This window comes from Amphibalanus amphitrite, unplaced genomic scaffold (assembly GCF_019059575.1).
Source record: "Amphibalanus amphitrite isolate SeventyFive unplaced genomic scaffold, NRLGWU_Aamphi_draft 000902F_arrow, whole genome shotgun sequence".
NCBI lineage: Eukaryota > Metazoa > Arthropoda > Thecostraca > Balanomorpha > Balanidae > Amphibalanus > Amphibalanus amphitrite.
This window is the reverse complement of record NW_024882396.1, coordinates 4,866-19,977: the sequence shown is the minus strand read 5'-3', so window position 1 is coordinate 19,977 and position 15,112 is coordinate 4,866. Positions and strand designations below refer to the sequence as shown.

Sequence of the window (15,112 nt, the reverse complement as noted above, 5' to 3'; positions counted from 1 at the left end):
GCACCCCGGAAAACCCCATAGCAGCCACACTTTACGACTTTCTAACAGGTCCCGATTTTCCCGATTTTCGGGTCATTGACCTGACCTGGAAGGTCTCCCGATGACCTAGGACCTTAAAATTGGATATCACCGGCCTCCTCTCGTGACGGGCAACACGCTCGTTTTTTCCGCGAAGCTGTAGCTCGATCAGGGGCAAACGCGAGGGGGTCGTACCCCCCCCCCCTTGTGCCGTCGATGGACGCAAAATGGCCTGTGCCGGCGAGGGTTAAAAAGATTTCGCTTCGCTTGCGCGGTCCGTTCGCTCGTATATTTGTCCTTCGTTTTAATCCTCGCCCGTATTCGTGTTTGCCAGCGTCTAACGTATATGGGGGGAGGGGGGAGGGGGTTGGACTCTCCTTGCCGTTTGGCCTCTGATGGAGCTAGAGCTTCGCAGAAAAAAAAACGAGCGCGTTGCCCGCAAGGAAAGTAAGCCGATGACACCCAATTTTATGGTCTTATTTATGTCACTGGTTGACCTTCCAGGTCAGGTCAATGACCCAAAAATCCGGAAAATAAGGACTTGCTGGAAATTCGTAAAGTGAGGTTGAAAAAGGGATTTTGTGGGGTGCTGAACACGTAGTTCATGTTAGCTTTGATCACATATCTTTGATGTCTTAATGTATTTAGGCCAGGTCGGGTCAGGTCAGGTCAGGTCAACCATTAGGTGACCTGCCGGCCATCCATAGCAGGTGTTGACCACTATTGACAGCTTCGTAGCATACGAGGGCACCAAAACTATTTCATAAATCTCCAAAGGGGAATTCGAAATCAGCCCCAGAAACTACCATAGAAACATGTAAAACTCGAAATAGTGAAGCAAGGTCATCAAAGGTCAATGACTGACCTGACCTTCACGGGACCTTGAAACCCACACCAAAAAAAAAAAGATTGGAAATTGCGCGGATAATGTGAGCCTCAGCCGACATACGCCAATTCGCGATTCCGGTCGAACATGGTCTCGAGAATCAGACCACAGGTCAAAGGTCATTGGGGTCAGGGTCATTAAATTTTAAGAGTAAGTGTAAAATTGATTAACTCGAGGGTATTGAAAATTTCGTCGCGATCGGCCCTTTTTGCGCGAATTATTCGCGAAAAACCGGGAGGGGGTCCGTTCGACCCCGCTATATGTAAGTGCGAGTGTTAAGTCACTAAAAATCTGTCTATAAAGTAAAAAAAAAAGTTTATTCCTCGAGCTGAGAGGCCAGAGTTGTACAGTTGGAGTAGGTATTTCAACACATCATGTAGGTATTTGCTTACATCCATGCATACATTCTCGAATTAAACATCAATAATATCCTACCCACTAAAGGCATATTGCTCTTTGGAACGTCGCTTTCGGTATGGGGATATCATGGGTCTGAGCCAGCTGACACGGGTGATACCCCCTCAGTGGGGTTCTGGCATGGTCTGCGTTGGATCACCCACCACCACAATGGGCGGTTCCTCAAAACCAGCGTAATTGACCGGTGTGAGGCGGCGACGTGAGGCACGCGAGTGCGGGACCGTCCCCACGCCGCGGCGGTCCGGGTCAGGGGAGCAGCCCCCTCCCCGCGCGGCGGGCGGTCGCCCATTCATCCGCGACCCCAACCCCATGACTGAGGGGTTGACAGCGGGCAAACATCACGTATTTAAACTGGGCAAACAGACGGTGTTCTACGCTAGGGACATCTCGCGGCTGTGATTCACGATACTGCTTCGCCAAACTGCCTTTAGATGGTGGGTCAGTCGGTGTCCGTCTGCTGCTGTGCGCCGAGAATTAGCCCTATAAATTACCATGAATTACACCTTCTAGTGTGACGATACAATCACATTATCATATAGGTCGCGTTTAGATGCAAATGAAGAAACGACTGCGTTGAAAAAATATGTCATTTCATCGAACGCTGAAATGCTCGAAGTGCTCGCTAAAAAATGAACTCGCTAACTGAGCCCTAAAGGTCGGCTGCCGTGTTGCTTTGCATTTAAGCCAAAAACGCGGGCTGGGTGTAAGTTGTCGAGAAACAATTTTTGGCCTGAAGTGTTCTCTAAAGTATTATCTACATAGATCCAGGGAACATATTTGCTATCTATGATGGCTTAGGAGATATTGAATCGTAAGTGCTCCGGTGTACCCTGTTTTGCGGCGGCCCACGTGTTAAAAGCTGCTGAACATTTTTACTTTGACCAAAAAACGCGGGCACAGTTTTGTCTGTACGAAAATGATTCTTGTGCTATCGCATTCCACGTGGGCTGAAAATTCAGAAACCAGGGAACATATTTGCTACGACCAGCACTTTTCACGATTTAGGCCGAAACGTGAAAAAATAGCCCCAAAACCCTATGGCGGGCACCTCTGCGCGGCGCCCGGCCGCGGGTCGCTAGTTCCCGAAACGACACACCATGTCAGCAGCTGTCCTATGTCTGTGTCTCAGCGGCAGGGCTACCGGTTGTCTGTGTTTCAGCGGTCTGACGGTGGACTCGTGGCTGGAGAACGCGGCCGACCTGCTGGCCTTCGCCACCCGGGAGGTGGACATTGCGCGCACGCTGCAGTCCAGTCTGGAGGCCATGCTCAAACAGGCCGAGTGTGACGTACGCAACCAGGTGGAGAGGACCAACCGGGCGCTGGACACGCGCGTACAACAGACGCGCACCGCCAAACAGACGCTGGAGGACAAACTGTCCATGGTGAGCGGGCTAGCGGACAAACGGTCCATGGTAAGCGGGCTAGCGGACAAACGGCCCATGGTGAGCGGGCTAGCGGACAAACGGCCCATGGTGAGCGGGTTGAGTGAGCGGGACACAGAGCTGGCCCCATATGCCTGCTGCTGCCGGTAGTGGTGATCGGGACGGAGGCCGCTTACGGTGTCCACTGATCAGTTCCCTGGATGACGATAGGACGGCAGGGCCACGCTACCACCAATACTCCTGACCTGGGCTGTATCTCCGCGCCGTCCAGGTTCGTGAGCACATAGCCGCCGTGGAGCGCACCATTGGCGAGCTGGACCTGGCCGTGCGGAACCTGCGCACGCCACTGGCCAAGGCGCAGACGCGGCTGCGCGGCCGCACCGAGCGGCCCTGCCCAGAGCTGACCAACGACCGCGCCCAGCGACAGCTGGTGATCGAGGTCAAGGAGATCCAGACCAACGCCGACCGGCTGCGCAGAGAGCTGGCCTCGGCCCAGGCGCAGCTCAGGTGAGTCGCCGACCGACGCCGTCAAGGCAGATGAGCTATCGCGGCGGTGTATTACCGCTGTCGCTTCGCAACAAGGAGAAGCTTCGATGGGTTGCGTCAGTGTGCTTCAGTAACATAATCAACTTGCTTACGTACGATCAATAGAGTGCACTTATGTTCAAAGCAGCACATGAGTATCCCACTCCGGGTCAGATTTGCCCCGTACACGGCTCGCAGAGTGTGACTGACTGAGCCGGTCGGCCCTCGCAGGAACCTGGACCGGGAGCGGCTCATTCTGGAGGAGGACATTGACGTCAAGACCAACACGCTGCACATCTGCGAGGGCCAGTGTCAGGTGCACCGGCAGGCGGTCATCATCCAGCACTTCTAGTCGCCGTCCAGCACCGAAACCGACACCGAGACCGACAGCGACACCGACTCTGGGCGGCGAGTTCAGCAGTGGCCGAGCCCCCAACGCCATCGCACCGCGGCCTCGCTCAGACGCATGGACGGGTCAGGCAGGTTCGATATTGTTTTTCTCAGTTTTATCCCACATTGAGGTCAGCTCAAATTCACAATCCAACCCACACAAGGCGTTGTTGAGATAATTGTAGACATTAAACGGTCGCAAACAACTCGCGTCATGTAGCTCTTTTCCCTTGCCTTCTAGAGCGTTTTATTATTTCTTCGGTGAGTTTTATGGTTTCGAGTAGATTATGAAGTTGTGTAAACCGGTGCTGACCAGCGCATTTAGCGCGTTATGAACACTGCCAGTCCCCTGCCATCGGGCCCAGACAGGGTCGAGGATCTGCATTTTTGTCCGTGTTATCATGTGCAATGATGTGAAATTGGTTGAATGTCCACTGTCTAGTCCGCGACTTATAAAGCATGACCACAGCTGCATTTCGTTTACATTTAGATTAAAGCACCAAGTCCTCGGTGTGCAATAAACGCCGTTTCGGACGGCCTACACGCACAAGAGACAAATTGCTGTTTATTGTTCGCCTCGCGTTACATGCACATGTAGTAAATAATAAAATCAATCAGCATCCACGTCCTCACAGTCAGCTATGTGGAACTCTGGCCACCGAAGCAGCCCGGCCATAAAAAGGCGGATAACCCGCCGCGCGATAGGGATGTACTACTCCAATTCTCCCAACAATATACACTTCACAATTCAATATGCCCATATACAACAATTAACAACGCTTATGACTACCCGGAATCACATTTCGCGAATCAGCTCCCCATTGTAGCTCGCTGTCGCTCAGCGCCATTCAGTGATAGATCCCGACCAAGAGATGCATTGCATATGCCCTAGCGCGGCGGACCAGCCCCTTAGGAGTGTCGATCGTTCCACGGTACCCCAGGCGTCGAGTCAGAGATGGTTTGTTCAGCGGCTGAGGAGGGCGACACAGAATGGGAGACGATACGGTTAACAATATTAGGCCTATCTCGGCACATGGACATACGATCAATCCCATAGAGCGGCAGCATAGTCGAATCGTACCCGCATTCTGCTGCCAGCCGCACGGTATTCGGACTAGGATGAATCACTCGGCTAGGCAGTGTGACAGCCACACTGGAGCTCCCCGATTAAAGCCAGTACGTGGGTGCCGCCGCGCCCGCTCACCTCCAGCCGTCTGCGAATGGTCCACCGAGCGGCGCCGCCCGCCCGCCGCGCGCTCAGAAGTTGTCCGTCAGACTGAAGATGCCGCTGAGCACCTTGACCAGCTTGTCGCCCTTGTCGGAGGCCTTGGGCGGCCGCTGTTTGGCGGCCTCGCACTCTGCGCTGAGGACGGCCGTGGCGTTGGCGGCGGCGGCGGCGGCGCGCTCCTGCTGGCCGGGCGCCTGCACCGAGTAGCGGCGCTCCATCTCACCGCGCACCGAGTGGCGCTGCTCGCGGCGCTGCTGGCGCGACCACTGCCAGTCGTCGGCGGCCGCGGCGCTGAGGTCGGCGGCCGCCGGCTGCTGGAGACGACTGCGCACGCTCTCCGACCGCTCACACCGCGCCTGAGAGTGCCTGCAGACAGAGCGCAGAGCCCGCCGTCAACCATCAGCGGCCACGGGCTGCGACAGAGCAGATGATTCCAGGGTGAGCGCCAGCGTTGATTCAGGCTCAGCTGCCTGGTAGTAGCTAAAGCTGACTTTGACTCTGACTCTGACGCATGACTATTTCAACAAGCAGCCAAGACCTCCCGTGGGACATGTCACCATTATCAGGTCTCGCAGTGTCCGGTGTTCAGCGTTCGCTGCGTCCGTACCTGAATGCCTCCTGGGCCAGTGCCTCATTGCGTGTGACTGAGACGCGGCGGCCGGCGGGCGAGGTGGCCGCCTCCTGGCCCGGCTGGAAGCTCAGGGAGCGCGGCACCTCGCCCTGCCGACCGCCCAGCTCCGAGGTGTGGCTCAGGGAGCGCGGCAGCTCGGCGGGCCGCCGGCCGGGGCTGTAGCCGGCCTGGCGGCGGCTCGGCTGCGCCGCCCAGCCGTCCGCCACCGGCACCGGCACCGGCACGGCGCCCGTGCTGCACGGAATCGACGGGATGTTGCGCACGGACGGCGTGAGGCCGCGCGGCGGCAGCTCGGGCGGCGGCGGCGACGGCGCGCGCGGCCGGCCGCCGACCGACGGGCTGCCCGAGCGCCCCGGCCGGCCGGGCCGGCCCGGGATCGGCAGCGCCCCACTGGTGGCGTACGGCGGGGCCGGCGCCGGCTCCGTCGGCGGCCCGTCCAGGCCGCGCGGGCCGCTGTCGGGCCGGGTCGCCGACTCCAGCGGCAGGCTGAACGGCCCGCTGGCCGGCGCCGGCTGCCGGGGTGGGCCGCCAGCCGGCTCCAGCGACATCTGAGACAGCGAGAGCACCGAGCTGAGGCTGTCCTGGGCGTCCGCCAGCAGGCCGGGCGGCGGCGACGGCAGCTGCACCGGTCCGGCGGCCGACGGCGCGGCACCCACCACCTGCCGACCGAGGGGGCGTCAGCGCACGGCCGGGACGGACAGCGGCCGCCGGCACCACATTCACCGACCATCGCACCAGCACGGGACGGGACTGTCCGCAGCACTGACCTGGGGTGTCAGCGGCGTGGGCAGGCCGTCCAGCCCGGAGGAGGGCGAGTCCAGCTGCGCCGGCCGGCGCGCGGGCCGCAGCGTGAGCGGGTTCTCCGCCAGACACTCGTCCACGCTGTTCGTCACGCTCTCCTGTGGGGCAGACGTGTCACGGGTGAGTCAGTGCCTCCCAACACAGAGTCCGTCCCTCCCCACACAAACACCGGCTGATTCAGCGCCAGGTGGGGCGGTCGGCGTATTTACAAACACCGCGCGTACAATACTGCGCCGCGGTCGGCCGCGGGGAGGGAACGCTCCGCAATCGGTCATCCGCCGCGCGCAGCTGGCTCACCTGGGACACCGCTAACAGCGCAGCTCAAACGCGCAACGCAACGGAGCGATCGTAGGCGTAGAACGGGATGAATTAGACTGTGTGATTGGTTTGGTTTAAAATCAATGTTACTGTTGCTAGACCGCAGATTGTGTTTCGAAATTGCATCATAGATTACCGAAATTAAAATTAAGCCAAAACGAAAGGGAAAAGATTGAGCCAACTATGTACATCCAACCAGCATATCTTCGGGAACAACGTTAAAATGCTCAAAACCCGAACATCATGTCAAGGCCTCTCAGGACACCGTCTTTGGTTTGAGTGGAGCTGGATATCCATTGTCCCCTGGCCCGACCGTGGTCAGTGTCGCCTGTCCTTGACCAGTGACCACGAGTGACCATTGATAGGAGGTGCGTTTGAGGCGGCTATCGTCCACACGCGCACAAAACACACACAGACCTGGGGGAGGGAGGGGTCGATGTGCGAGTCTGGCCCCACGGCCGCCCAGATAGCCGACACAGCGTCCGGCGGGGGCAGAGGAACGAACCGAGGCCGGCCCGGGGGCGGTGCTGAGCTGACCACGAGGCCCGGGCTGGCGGTGAGTGGGGCTGCCTGGCCAGGTACGAGGAGAGGTATTGGCTGATGTGTGACCGCAACATTAGCAACCTTCTCGTGTCAGTTGCGCACGGCCGAATGTGTAAACAAACCACAGAAAAACGGCGAATGTAGTCGGCTGTCGCTATTTAGTGTTCTAGAGCAGAATTCAGCGCTAGCGAAGAAGTGAACACACTAAATTACTGATTATTCTACAAAGTCGCGAAACCCAATAGTGGCGAGGAAGGGGAATGCGACTTGGAGTTTGTCCTCATGCCGTAGCTATAGTTCGTTTTTTTTTCAAAAGGACTCTGGCTCCAAGTACGTTTTTCGAAAAAGCACGCCTTTTAGCGAGCAAAACGAGCAAAAACTGAACCTGAGAAATTCGAACGTCGCCTTATTTTAACATGTGAAGTATTCCCAATAATTTCCATACGTGCATTTTGGAACCAGATATGAGAACAGTGGTGACGTCATGCTGTCGAACTTGTATTGCAATGTAACGAATAACTATCATGGACGAAACCGCTTACTCGATTATAACCTCGGCCCCCAATTCGTTTCCCCCAAATTCGTCGAAACTTTGTCCCATCGTACGGACATTGGGTGCCTGCTGCCACCAGTGACGTCATCATGGTATGCTAATTTTTCAAGACACAATTTCCGGGTACTTACCGTGCAAAATTTGAAATCGAATATTTTTTGGGTAAGAAATTCTTGGCCAGACGCTGAAGCTGCCAAAACTCACGTGAGAGCTTCGATAAGGAACTAGGAGCCAGCGCCCTTTTGAAAAAAAAAACGAACTATAGTAGCCAATTTTCTAACCCGGGGCAAAGATTTAGGGATAAAGTGGAGCAAAAGCACGCCAACCTTTTTGGATGACTGCGTTTCACATATCAAGCATGTCCGGACACACTAGTGGGAGATATAGTGAGTGTGATTTCGATCGATGTGTGTTTTACACTTTGATAAGATGAGACCATAGATATTCTGAGGTGTGTCAGGTCCTTTTGGTAAGCATCGCTCGTGCTGGCAGGTTTTTACCTCGCTGTGCTGCGATAGCGGCCCGCGTGACCGACTGCAGGGCCGCGGGAGGCGGTAACTCCGAGGTTGCAGCTCCGGGCGGCAGTACCTAGGGTGAAGGTAACTCCGGGCGCCGCCGGGGGAGGGCCGGCACTCACCGAGAAGCTGCTCATGTCGTCGCTGAGCTGCTGCTCTAAGGAGGGGAGGGGAGGCCGGCACTCACCGAGAAGCTACTCATATTGTCGCTGAGCTGCTGCTCTAAGGAGGGGGAGGGGAGGCCGGCACTCACCGAGAAGCTGCTCATGTCGTCGCTGAGCTGCTGCTCCTCGGCCAGAAGCCGCGCCTGCCGCTCCTGCAGCGACGACAGCGTCTCCGTGTTGGACTCCATTACTCGCAGCGCCTGCAGACCGGGAGAAGGGTCAGACGGGTCGCGTGGGGTCACGGGTCACGCAAGTCATCGATCAGGTGGGCCGCGAGTGGGACAAGCAGGTCCTGGAGTCCCGGTGTTACGTTTTCTAACATAAAGGACATCCACAATATGTTTGCGGTACCATGCAGTACCGGGGCATGTGAGTCATGCAGCAACAGCTTTGTGCCACGGCGGCCAGCGCACTGTCACGGGTTCCGGTCGCAGTGGAGATATCATCCGCACTCGCAGGCTAGTGCAAACTACCCGCTGCAACGTCCCTTGCGCAACAAAAAACAACGAAAAAGTGAGGCCTTCTGTTTCGTGGTGAGTCAGTCAAGGTACTCTGGCGGGCTTGAAACGGGCGCGTCGTCGAAAATCATTACCGAATACCGAGTATTATCATCGGCCAGGGCAATGACCTTCCGAAGGCTTTTGCTCTTTGGGCAGCATGTTTACCGTTCACTCTGAAATCCTCAACCTCTATTGACTTTTTGAAGCTTTGACAAGATGTAGTTGCTCTATTGCGCAGTATCTGTATCAGGTGACGCCGTAAGTGCACAAAGCCGCGATATGTGCCGGGTCATCTGGAGCGGGTCGGTGACATGTTGCGCCTGGGTGGACGTCCCCGACGGAGTAGTGACGGTGAGTCACCGCCGGGGGCCTCTATCTGCAGCTACGCACCGGCCACCCCTCCCCTCCCTCGGGCGCACTCTAACCAGCGGCGGCGTCCGACCTATTACCGCACGGCGCACTTAGTCATACTACTCAGCCCGGCGTGCAGACGGCCGGCACAGGTGGGCAGGCCGGCGCCGAGGTAACGGCTCGGCCTCTGACCTCGACCTCACTACCGACGTACGAATGGAATCTGCACCTGCTTTGGAAATCAACTAGCCGAGTCTAGCGCTTTAAACAGGCCGGGTGCTCAGCGCGTGATCAGCGGTCCGTAACACAGAAGACACGCCCATCAGCATTGGATAGCGGCGTTCAACGGAAGATGTTTTCCTAAAATGCAGTTATTCATAAAATTGCATCGGCGTAAATCACAAAGATTTGATAAGCGCTCGGAGTTTGCAGTGTCCTGCTGGCAGCTCCGGATCACGGCGCCGGCACCCGGCGCCGACTGGTGTTGCCGAGCGGATGTAAATCGCCCTCAGAGCCGCGACAGAGCCGAACAAACGACACCAGCTGCGCATCCGGAGCTCACTATCGCGGCTGGCACAGGGCGGCCTCATGACAATGAGTAAAAACCCACCGGAAAACGGAGACCGAGCAGACGTTATATCGACGTTCTTAAATGCATATATGATTCAGCAGAGCTAAGATGTTGAAACTGGTTAAAAAAAGAAAGACCAGAAGCACAACCTAACAGGCATAAAAAACGGAAGCAAATGTACTCCAGCACCTCCGCAAACGGATCCCCCTCCCCCCCCCCCCCCCCAACGCACACATACACACTGACCTGACAGCGGTACTGGCCGCTCTCCCAGTGGTACCCCTCCCTGTACCCCCACCACTGACCTGACAGCGGTACTGTCCGCTCTCCCAGTGCGCCGCCGGCGGCAGCACCTCTCCGGACATGTACCGCTCGTACTCCTCGGCCGTTAGACCCAGAGAGTCGGCGCCCATCGACTCGATGAACGACACGGCGCAGCACTGACGGCGCAAAGGGACATTAACGTCAGCATTAACACGCGGACATACATCAACACACATTTATCAAGGCATAAACATCACTCAATGACAACGAACACAGACAGTGAAGCGGACAATCCGATGGATCTATCGCTGTAAATTGGCCTCAAAACGGCATCATTCAACGCTCAACACTGTCGTCAGCCTGACACATTAGCCAGCAGCAGCAGCCGGACCATGAACAGTGAACACCCTACCCCACCGATACTGTGTGCCGTCGCGGGCTCTCACCAGGTTGGTGAAGTCGTATCCCTGCTGTCCGGACATGATGCGCTGCTGGCTGCTGAAGCGCGTCACGTACTGCACGTTGCTCTGCAGCCGCGGCGGGTTGGCGCGCAGCACCACAAATATGAGCGCCGGCAGCAGGTCGTCGGCGCTGGGCGGCTCGCCCTGGCGGCCCACGCACAGCATCTCCAGCAGGTGACTCACGCAGGCCGACACACACGTCAGCTTGTCCTGCGGCGTACGCTTGCTGTCCATCTCGATAATGTCTGCGGAGGGGTGAGACGGCGCCGTGGTTAGGTGTTTTGCATAGCTCACACGACAGTGTTACAGTCCAGAGTACAATGCCAAACCTACCCGACTGTGCAAAATAAGACAAGCTTGCCTTCCAGCACCGTCCACACAGGCCATCACTCTATAGTACACCGTATATACGGTATATCAGTGCCATATAACGGTACCATTAGACACCCACCGTGCCCCGTACGTCACCCGTTAGCGCCAGCGTCGCGCGTCTCACCTGTGATGGCCCGCTCGACCAGCTCTGTGACGGCCGGGTTGGTCTCGTCGATGTTGAGCTCCAGCAGCTCGACCCCCACCCAGTAGAGGGATCGGATCCGCTTCTGGACGGCCAGGTCGGCCTCCTCGAGCTCCTGCGACAGCGGCGTGAAGAGCACCCGGTAGAGCCGGGTGGTCAGGTAGCGCTCGGCCAGGTCCTCCAGCTCCGAGCGACGCTCCGGGGAGACGCCTGCAGGACAGAGTCGAGACCTCCGTCAGCTGCTAGCGCACACAACTATGTATGTACACACACGGCGCCCGGCCGGCCTCCAGACATCCTGGTCGGCCGTCGGCGTACAAACACGACACGAGACAGAACAGCACACAGCAGGACGTGTTAGGAAAAACAACGCTGTTACTGCGATAGGTATTAGGTATCCCGCATCGAGACGAGAGGTGCAAGCATTGAGGGCACTGCTATTCAGCCTTAACAAATGGCCCATGATTATCATCGTACGGTGATACGTCCGACAAAAGCAGCGCTCTTAGTTTTAAATACGTGAGGTGTGAATCCAGGATACTCACCGTAGTAGGCCGAGTGCGAGTGCACCCTGTCGTGGAAGGTGTTATAGAAGTGCTGAACGATCTCAGACATTTCGTCCGAGGAGGCGGAGTCGGCGGCGCTGATACAGCTCTCCATACTCGTCTGTGGACAGAGCCAAGCTACTAATTAGGGCGCGGACAACCATCATGCACGAGGAATGGAAAAAAATATAGGTACCTCATAAATCATCAACTACCATACCCGAACCTTCAACACACCAACGGAAATTCCGTTTCCAGAAATGGTCAAAAGACTGGCTTTTTACAAGACAACTACAAACACCTTAAAGGTAGTGTGCCACCTTTGAAAGATTTCCCATTTTATTTTTCCTAGGATAAGAAGCTTCTGTTTTTACCTAATATCGCAAAAAAAAATCAAAAATGGGCCTGGAATAGTGCCTTTTTCGCCTAAAAGTTTATCGGTTTTTAGATATGTATAACAACTGTAGTGGGCTCACCTGCAAACAGGCGTCGGGCAACAATCGCGAATGCGGCGCACTTGTGACAATAAGCAAAGGTCATTATAGTGTTACGACCATGCGACGTACGGGAATGAGTTATCAGCTGTCTAATCGTAGACAACACAATGTCGAGCCTTAAACTGTAAGCCCGTATTGGTACTGTTTCTTTTATTTGGCTGTCGAACATTATTTATGGTTTGAAATATGATTTTATGTAAAATAATTGATATGAAAAAGCCGTCTTATAAGTTATGACCCCATTTCACCACACGCAAGTGGCAGAAATGACAATGATCAGCTGACGCATTTTTATTGGCCGAAGTCAGAGCGCGCGGCCCGACGCACCACGCGTATTTGGAAATTCCGACCTCGACGAGCATCAGAAGCCACCTAACAGGCGTGTTCGAAACCGCAGGAGATGATGATGAACGGGTTTATCGAAACTTGATTGGATGAGCATATCGGTAATAGCGATTTCAGTGTGTGCATTTATTGTTCATAGTGGTGTGAAATGTGGTTGGGGTACGACCGACAACCCGTCGGGGCGAATTTCGCACTGGGGTACTCAAAATTTGAAGAATTTAAGACGTTTCCATGAGTTTTGAAGGTATGGATAAGTTCTAAAAATCCGGTTCTCCTTATCTGGGCCATTAACTCCATACGGTCCAAGAAAGCTGGCACACTACCTTTAAATATTCACAAATAGCTGCTATCAAGCATCAACACGTCATCGCCTCATTCGGTCAATACCATTTAACGCCCGTTAACGTTGCGTTCACGTTGTGTACTAGTGCAGTCATAATGCACATGTTTCCTCACATTGCCAATTGCCATGGAGAAGTGCTGACAAACACACAAACAGACAGACAGACAGACAGACAGACAGATAGACAGACAGACACACAAACACAAAACAGACAGACAGACAGACAGACAGACAGTTGCTCGCCGACCGTCTGCTCTGACCTGCATCTGTCGTCGCACGTCCTCGGCGGCCGGTTTGGACAGGCCGGATAGGAACTCCGTGAGCACCTTGTGGATCTGGATCGACTCCTGGCTGAGGTTCGACGTCCGCGGCAGCTGCTGGCCAGAGTCGGGCGGCTTGGCGTCTGCGGAACAGACGAAACAAATCACAATTTGACTCTCGACGGGGGAGGAGAAGAGATGCAGCTATGCATTAGTCGAGAAGTATAATCGGGCCCGAAACTGCTTAAAACAACAAGATAAATGGTCATGAAGACAATACCAGCAACAGCCTATCGCAACTCCCGCCATCTTCCCTCTTCCCACCTCCCTCCCCCCCCCCCCCCCACCCACACACAAGCACCCGCGCGGGACCTCCATCTCCGTGTCGGTATCAGCCCACTAGACACGGACGGACGGACGGACCGGCGACCCCGCGTCGCCCCATCCGCCGCCGTCCACCACGTGCCGGCGCGGGGACGGCCCGCGCCGGTACCGAGTACTCACGGGAGCGGCCGGGCCGCCGGAGCCGGAGCCGGCGCCGCTCCCGGCCCCGCTCCGAGCCGGAGCTGGCCAGAGAAAACAGCGGCAGCAGCAGACACATGAACAGCGCCAGCATCTCGGCGGCAGAGACCACCGGAGAGAGATAACTCCAGACGGGACTGGGCGAGCAGATCAACTGCGGACCGCGCCGAGCCCAACTGCAGACTGGACTACCGAGCAGAGCTCACTGCAGACTGGACTACCGAGCAGAGCTCACCGCAGACCGGAACACCGAGAGGAGCTCACTGCAGCCTGGACCACCGAGCAGACCCAACTGCAGTCCGGGCCGAGAGAGCCGACGCAACTGACCACAGTGCGGTCGCCGCCGCGCCTCGTGGTTCGCAGTCCCCTCCCGCCCTCCCCACAAGTGACGGGTGGGAGGGGCGGCTGGTGTCAGTCGTCGCCGCCGACAGCTGGTGCCGCCGACGGCCCATCGCCGACGGGTCGTCTGCGGCCGGTGCGTGGCGCGGCGCGGCCGCTGACTAACCGGAGGCCGACCACAGGTGCTGGTATACCGCACACAGGGGACTCTGACCGCGACCAGTGACTCACAGTGACCGGCACGGGACCGGCCGTGACCCAGGGAACAACGGGTGACGGAGCAGACCCCCAGTAACAACGGAACACGAGGCAGCAGTGCACCTGGTCACACCCGGTAGGGAAAGAAACGATCCTCTGCAACAGAAGCTGCTGCATTCGAGATCCGAGGAAAAACCGAGGACGTCTCACAATAACACGCATGGGTGGCCTGGAGTTTCTCATTGACCACTACGCATCAGGCGGCATCATACCTGTTCAGAACGACAGCCGACACCTCGGAGCTACCTTAGAAGGAGAAGCCAAGTCCCAAAACATTTGAAAAGCGTTGGTACTTATCAAGACGCAGTCAGACATCGACGAAGGTCTGCGAAATGTGACTAATTGGATGTAAATTTAGATTGGAAATGGTTCCAAAACAACCAAACATGCAACATGCATAAAAGAAGGGAGGGGTGGAGTCAAACAAGGCTTCGACTGAGGCAAGATCCCTTATTTATAAGAAAGTGCACGGGGAGTACCAGAATAATGTGGATATACCAACAATGAAAATGGACATCGTTCCCCTACTACCTACAATCTTAGGCTGATCACTCCTTTCATAAAGCTACCCAAAAGGTGAAATATATATGTGCTACTTATTGCGCCAAAACTTCAGCTGGACGAGGCTGCAACTGACTTCAAGGTCGTTCGGTGACATTTTGAGACCTAGAGCTGCATTTCTCTGTGACGTTCCACGCGACAGGAGACCGCGTGGCACGCTGAGTTGCGGCGATGACTGATTGCTGAGGTTAGCACGCGCAGGGGGACACATTGCGAAACGTCCCGGACACTTCCGACATTGGTCTGACAGGTCAGGGGACACGTGCGGCGCCCACGCCCGCCCAGCCGGCGGCTCACTCACACTTGAGGTAGAGGCAGAAGGGCGGCTGGAGGCAGGTGACCACCAGGTCTCGGATACCGCCCAGTTCCGGGGTGGCCAGACAGCGGCGGAGCTCGGTCACCGGGGAGGG

General features: G+C 56.3%; 2 protein-coding genes across 25 annotated transcripts in view; one reads left to right on the top strand and one right to left on the bottom strand.

Annotated features, from left to right (window-relative positions):
• The window catches only part of LOC122367868 (tektin-1-like), a 27,466-nt gene extending 23,224 nt beyond the window's left edge, over positions 1 to 4,242 (top strand). For all 24 annotated transcript variants that reach the window (XM_043341371.1, XM_043341350.1, XM_043341360.1 and 21 more), the window contains exons 6-8: positions 2,481 to 2,703; positions 2,975 to 3,210; positions 3,460 to 4,242. In XM_043341371.1, coding sequence (XP_043197306.1) covers positions 2,481 to 2,703; positions 2,975 to 3,210; positions 3,460 to 3,580 — 580 coding nt within the window. In that variant the 3' untranslated portion in view covers positions 3,581 to 4,242. The remainder of the gene's footprint in view (positions 1 to 2,480; positions 2,704 to 2,974; positions 3,211 to 3,459) is intronic.
• On the bottom strand, positions 4,171 to 15,112 carry LOC122367866 (uncharacterized FtsK-like protein DR_0400). The gene is made up of 10 exons (XM_043341345.1): positions 15,004 to 15,112; positions 13,023 to 13,165; positions 11,578 to 11,698; positions 11,015 to 11,242; positions 10,504 to 10,763; positions 10,099 to 10,233; positions 8,461 to 8,571; positions 6,245 to 6,376; positions 5,454 to 6,136; positions 4,171 to 5,212 (listed from the first exon to the last, which is right to left on the bottom strand). Exons 2-10 carry the CDS (start codon positions 13,026 to 13,028, stop codon positions 4,876 to 4,878), a joined length of 2,013 nt encoding a protein of 670 aa, XP_043197280.1. The 5' UTR covers positions 13,029 to 13,165; positions 15,004 to 15,112; the 3' UTR covers positions 4,171 to 4,875.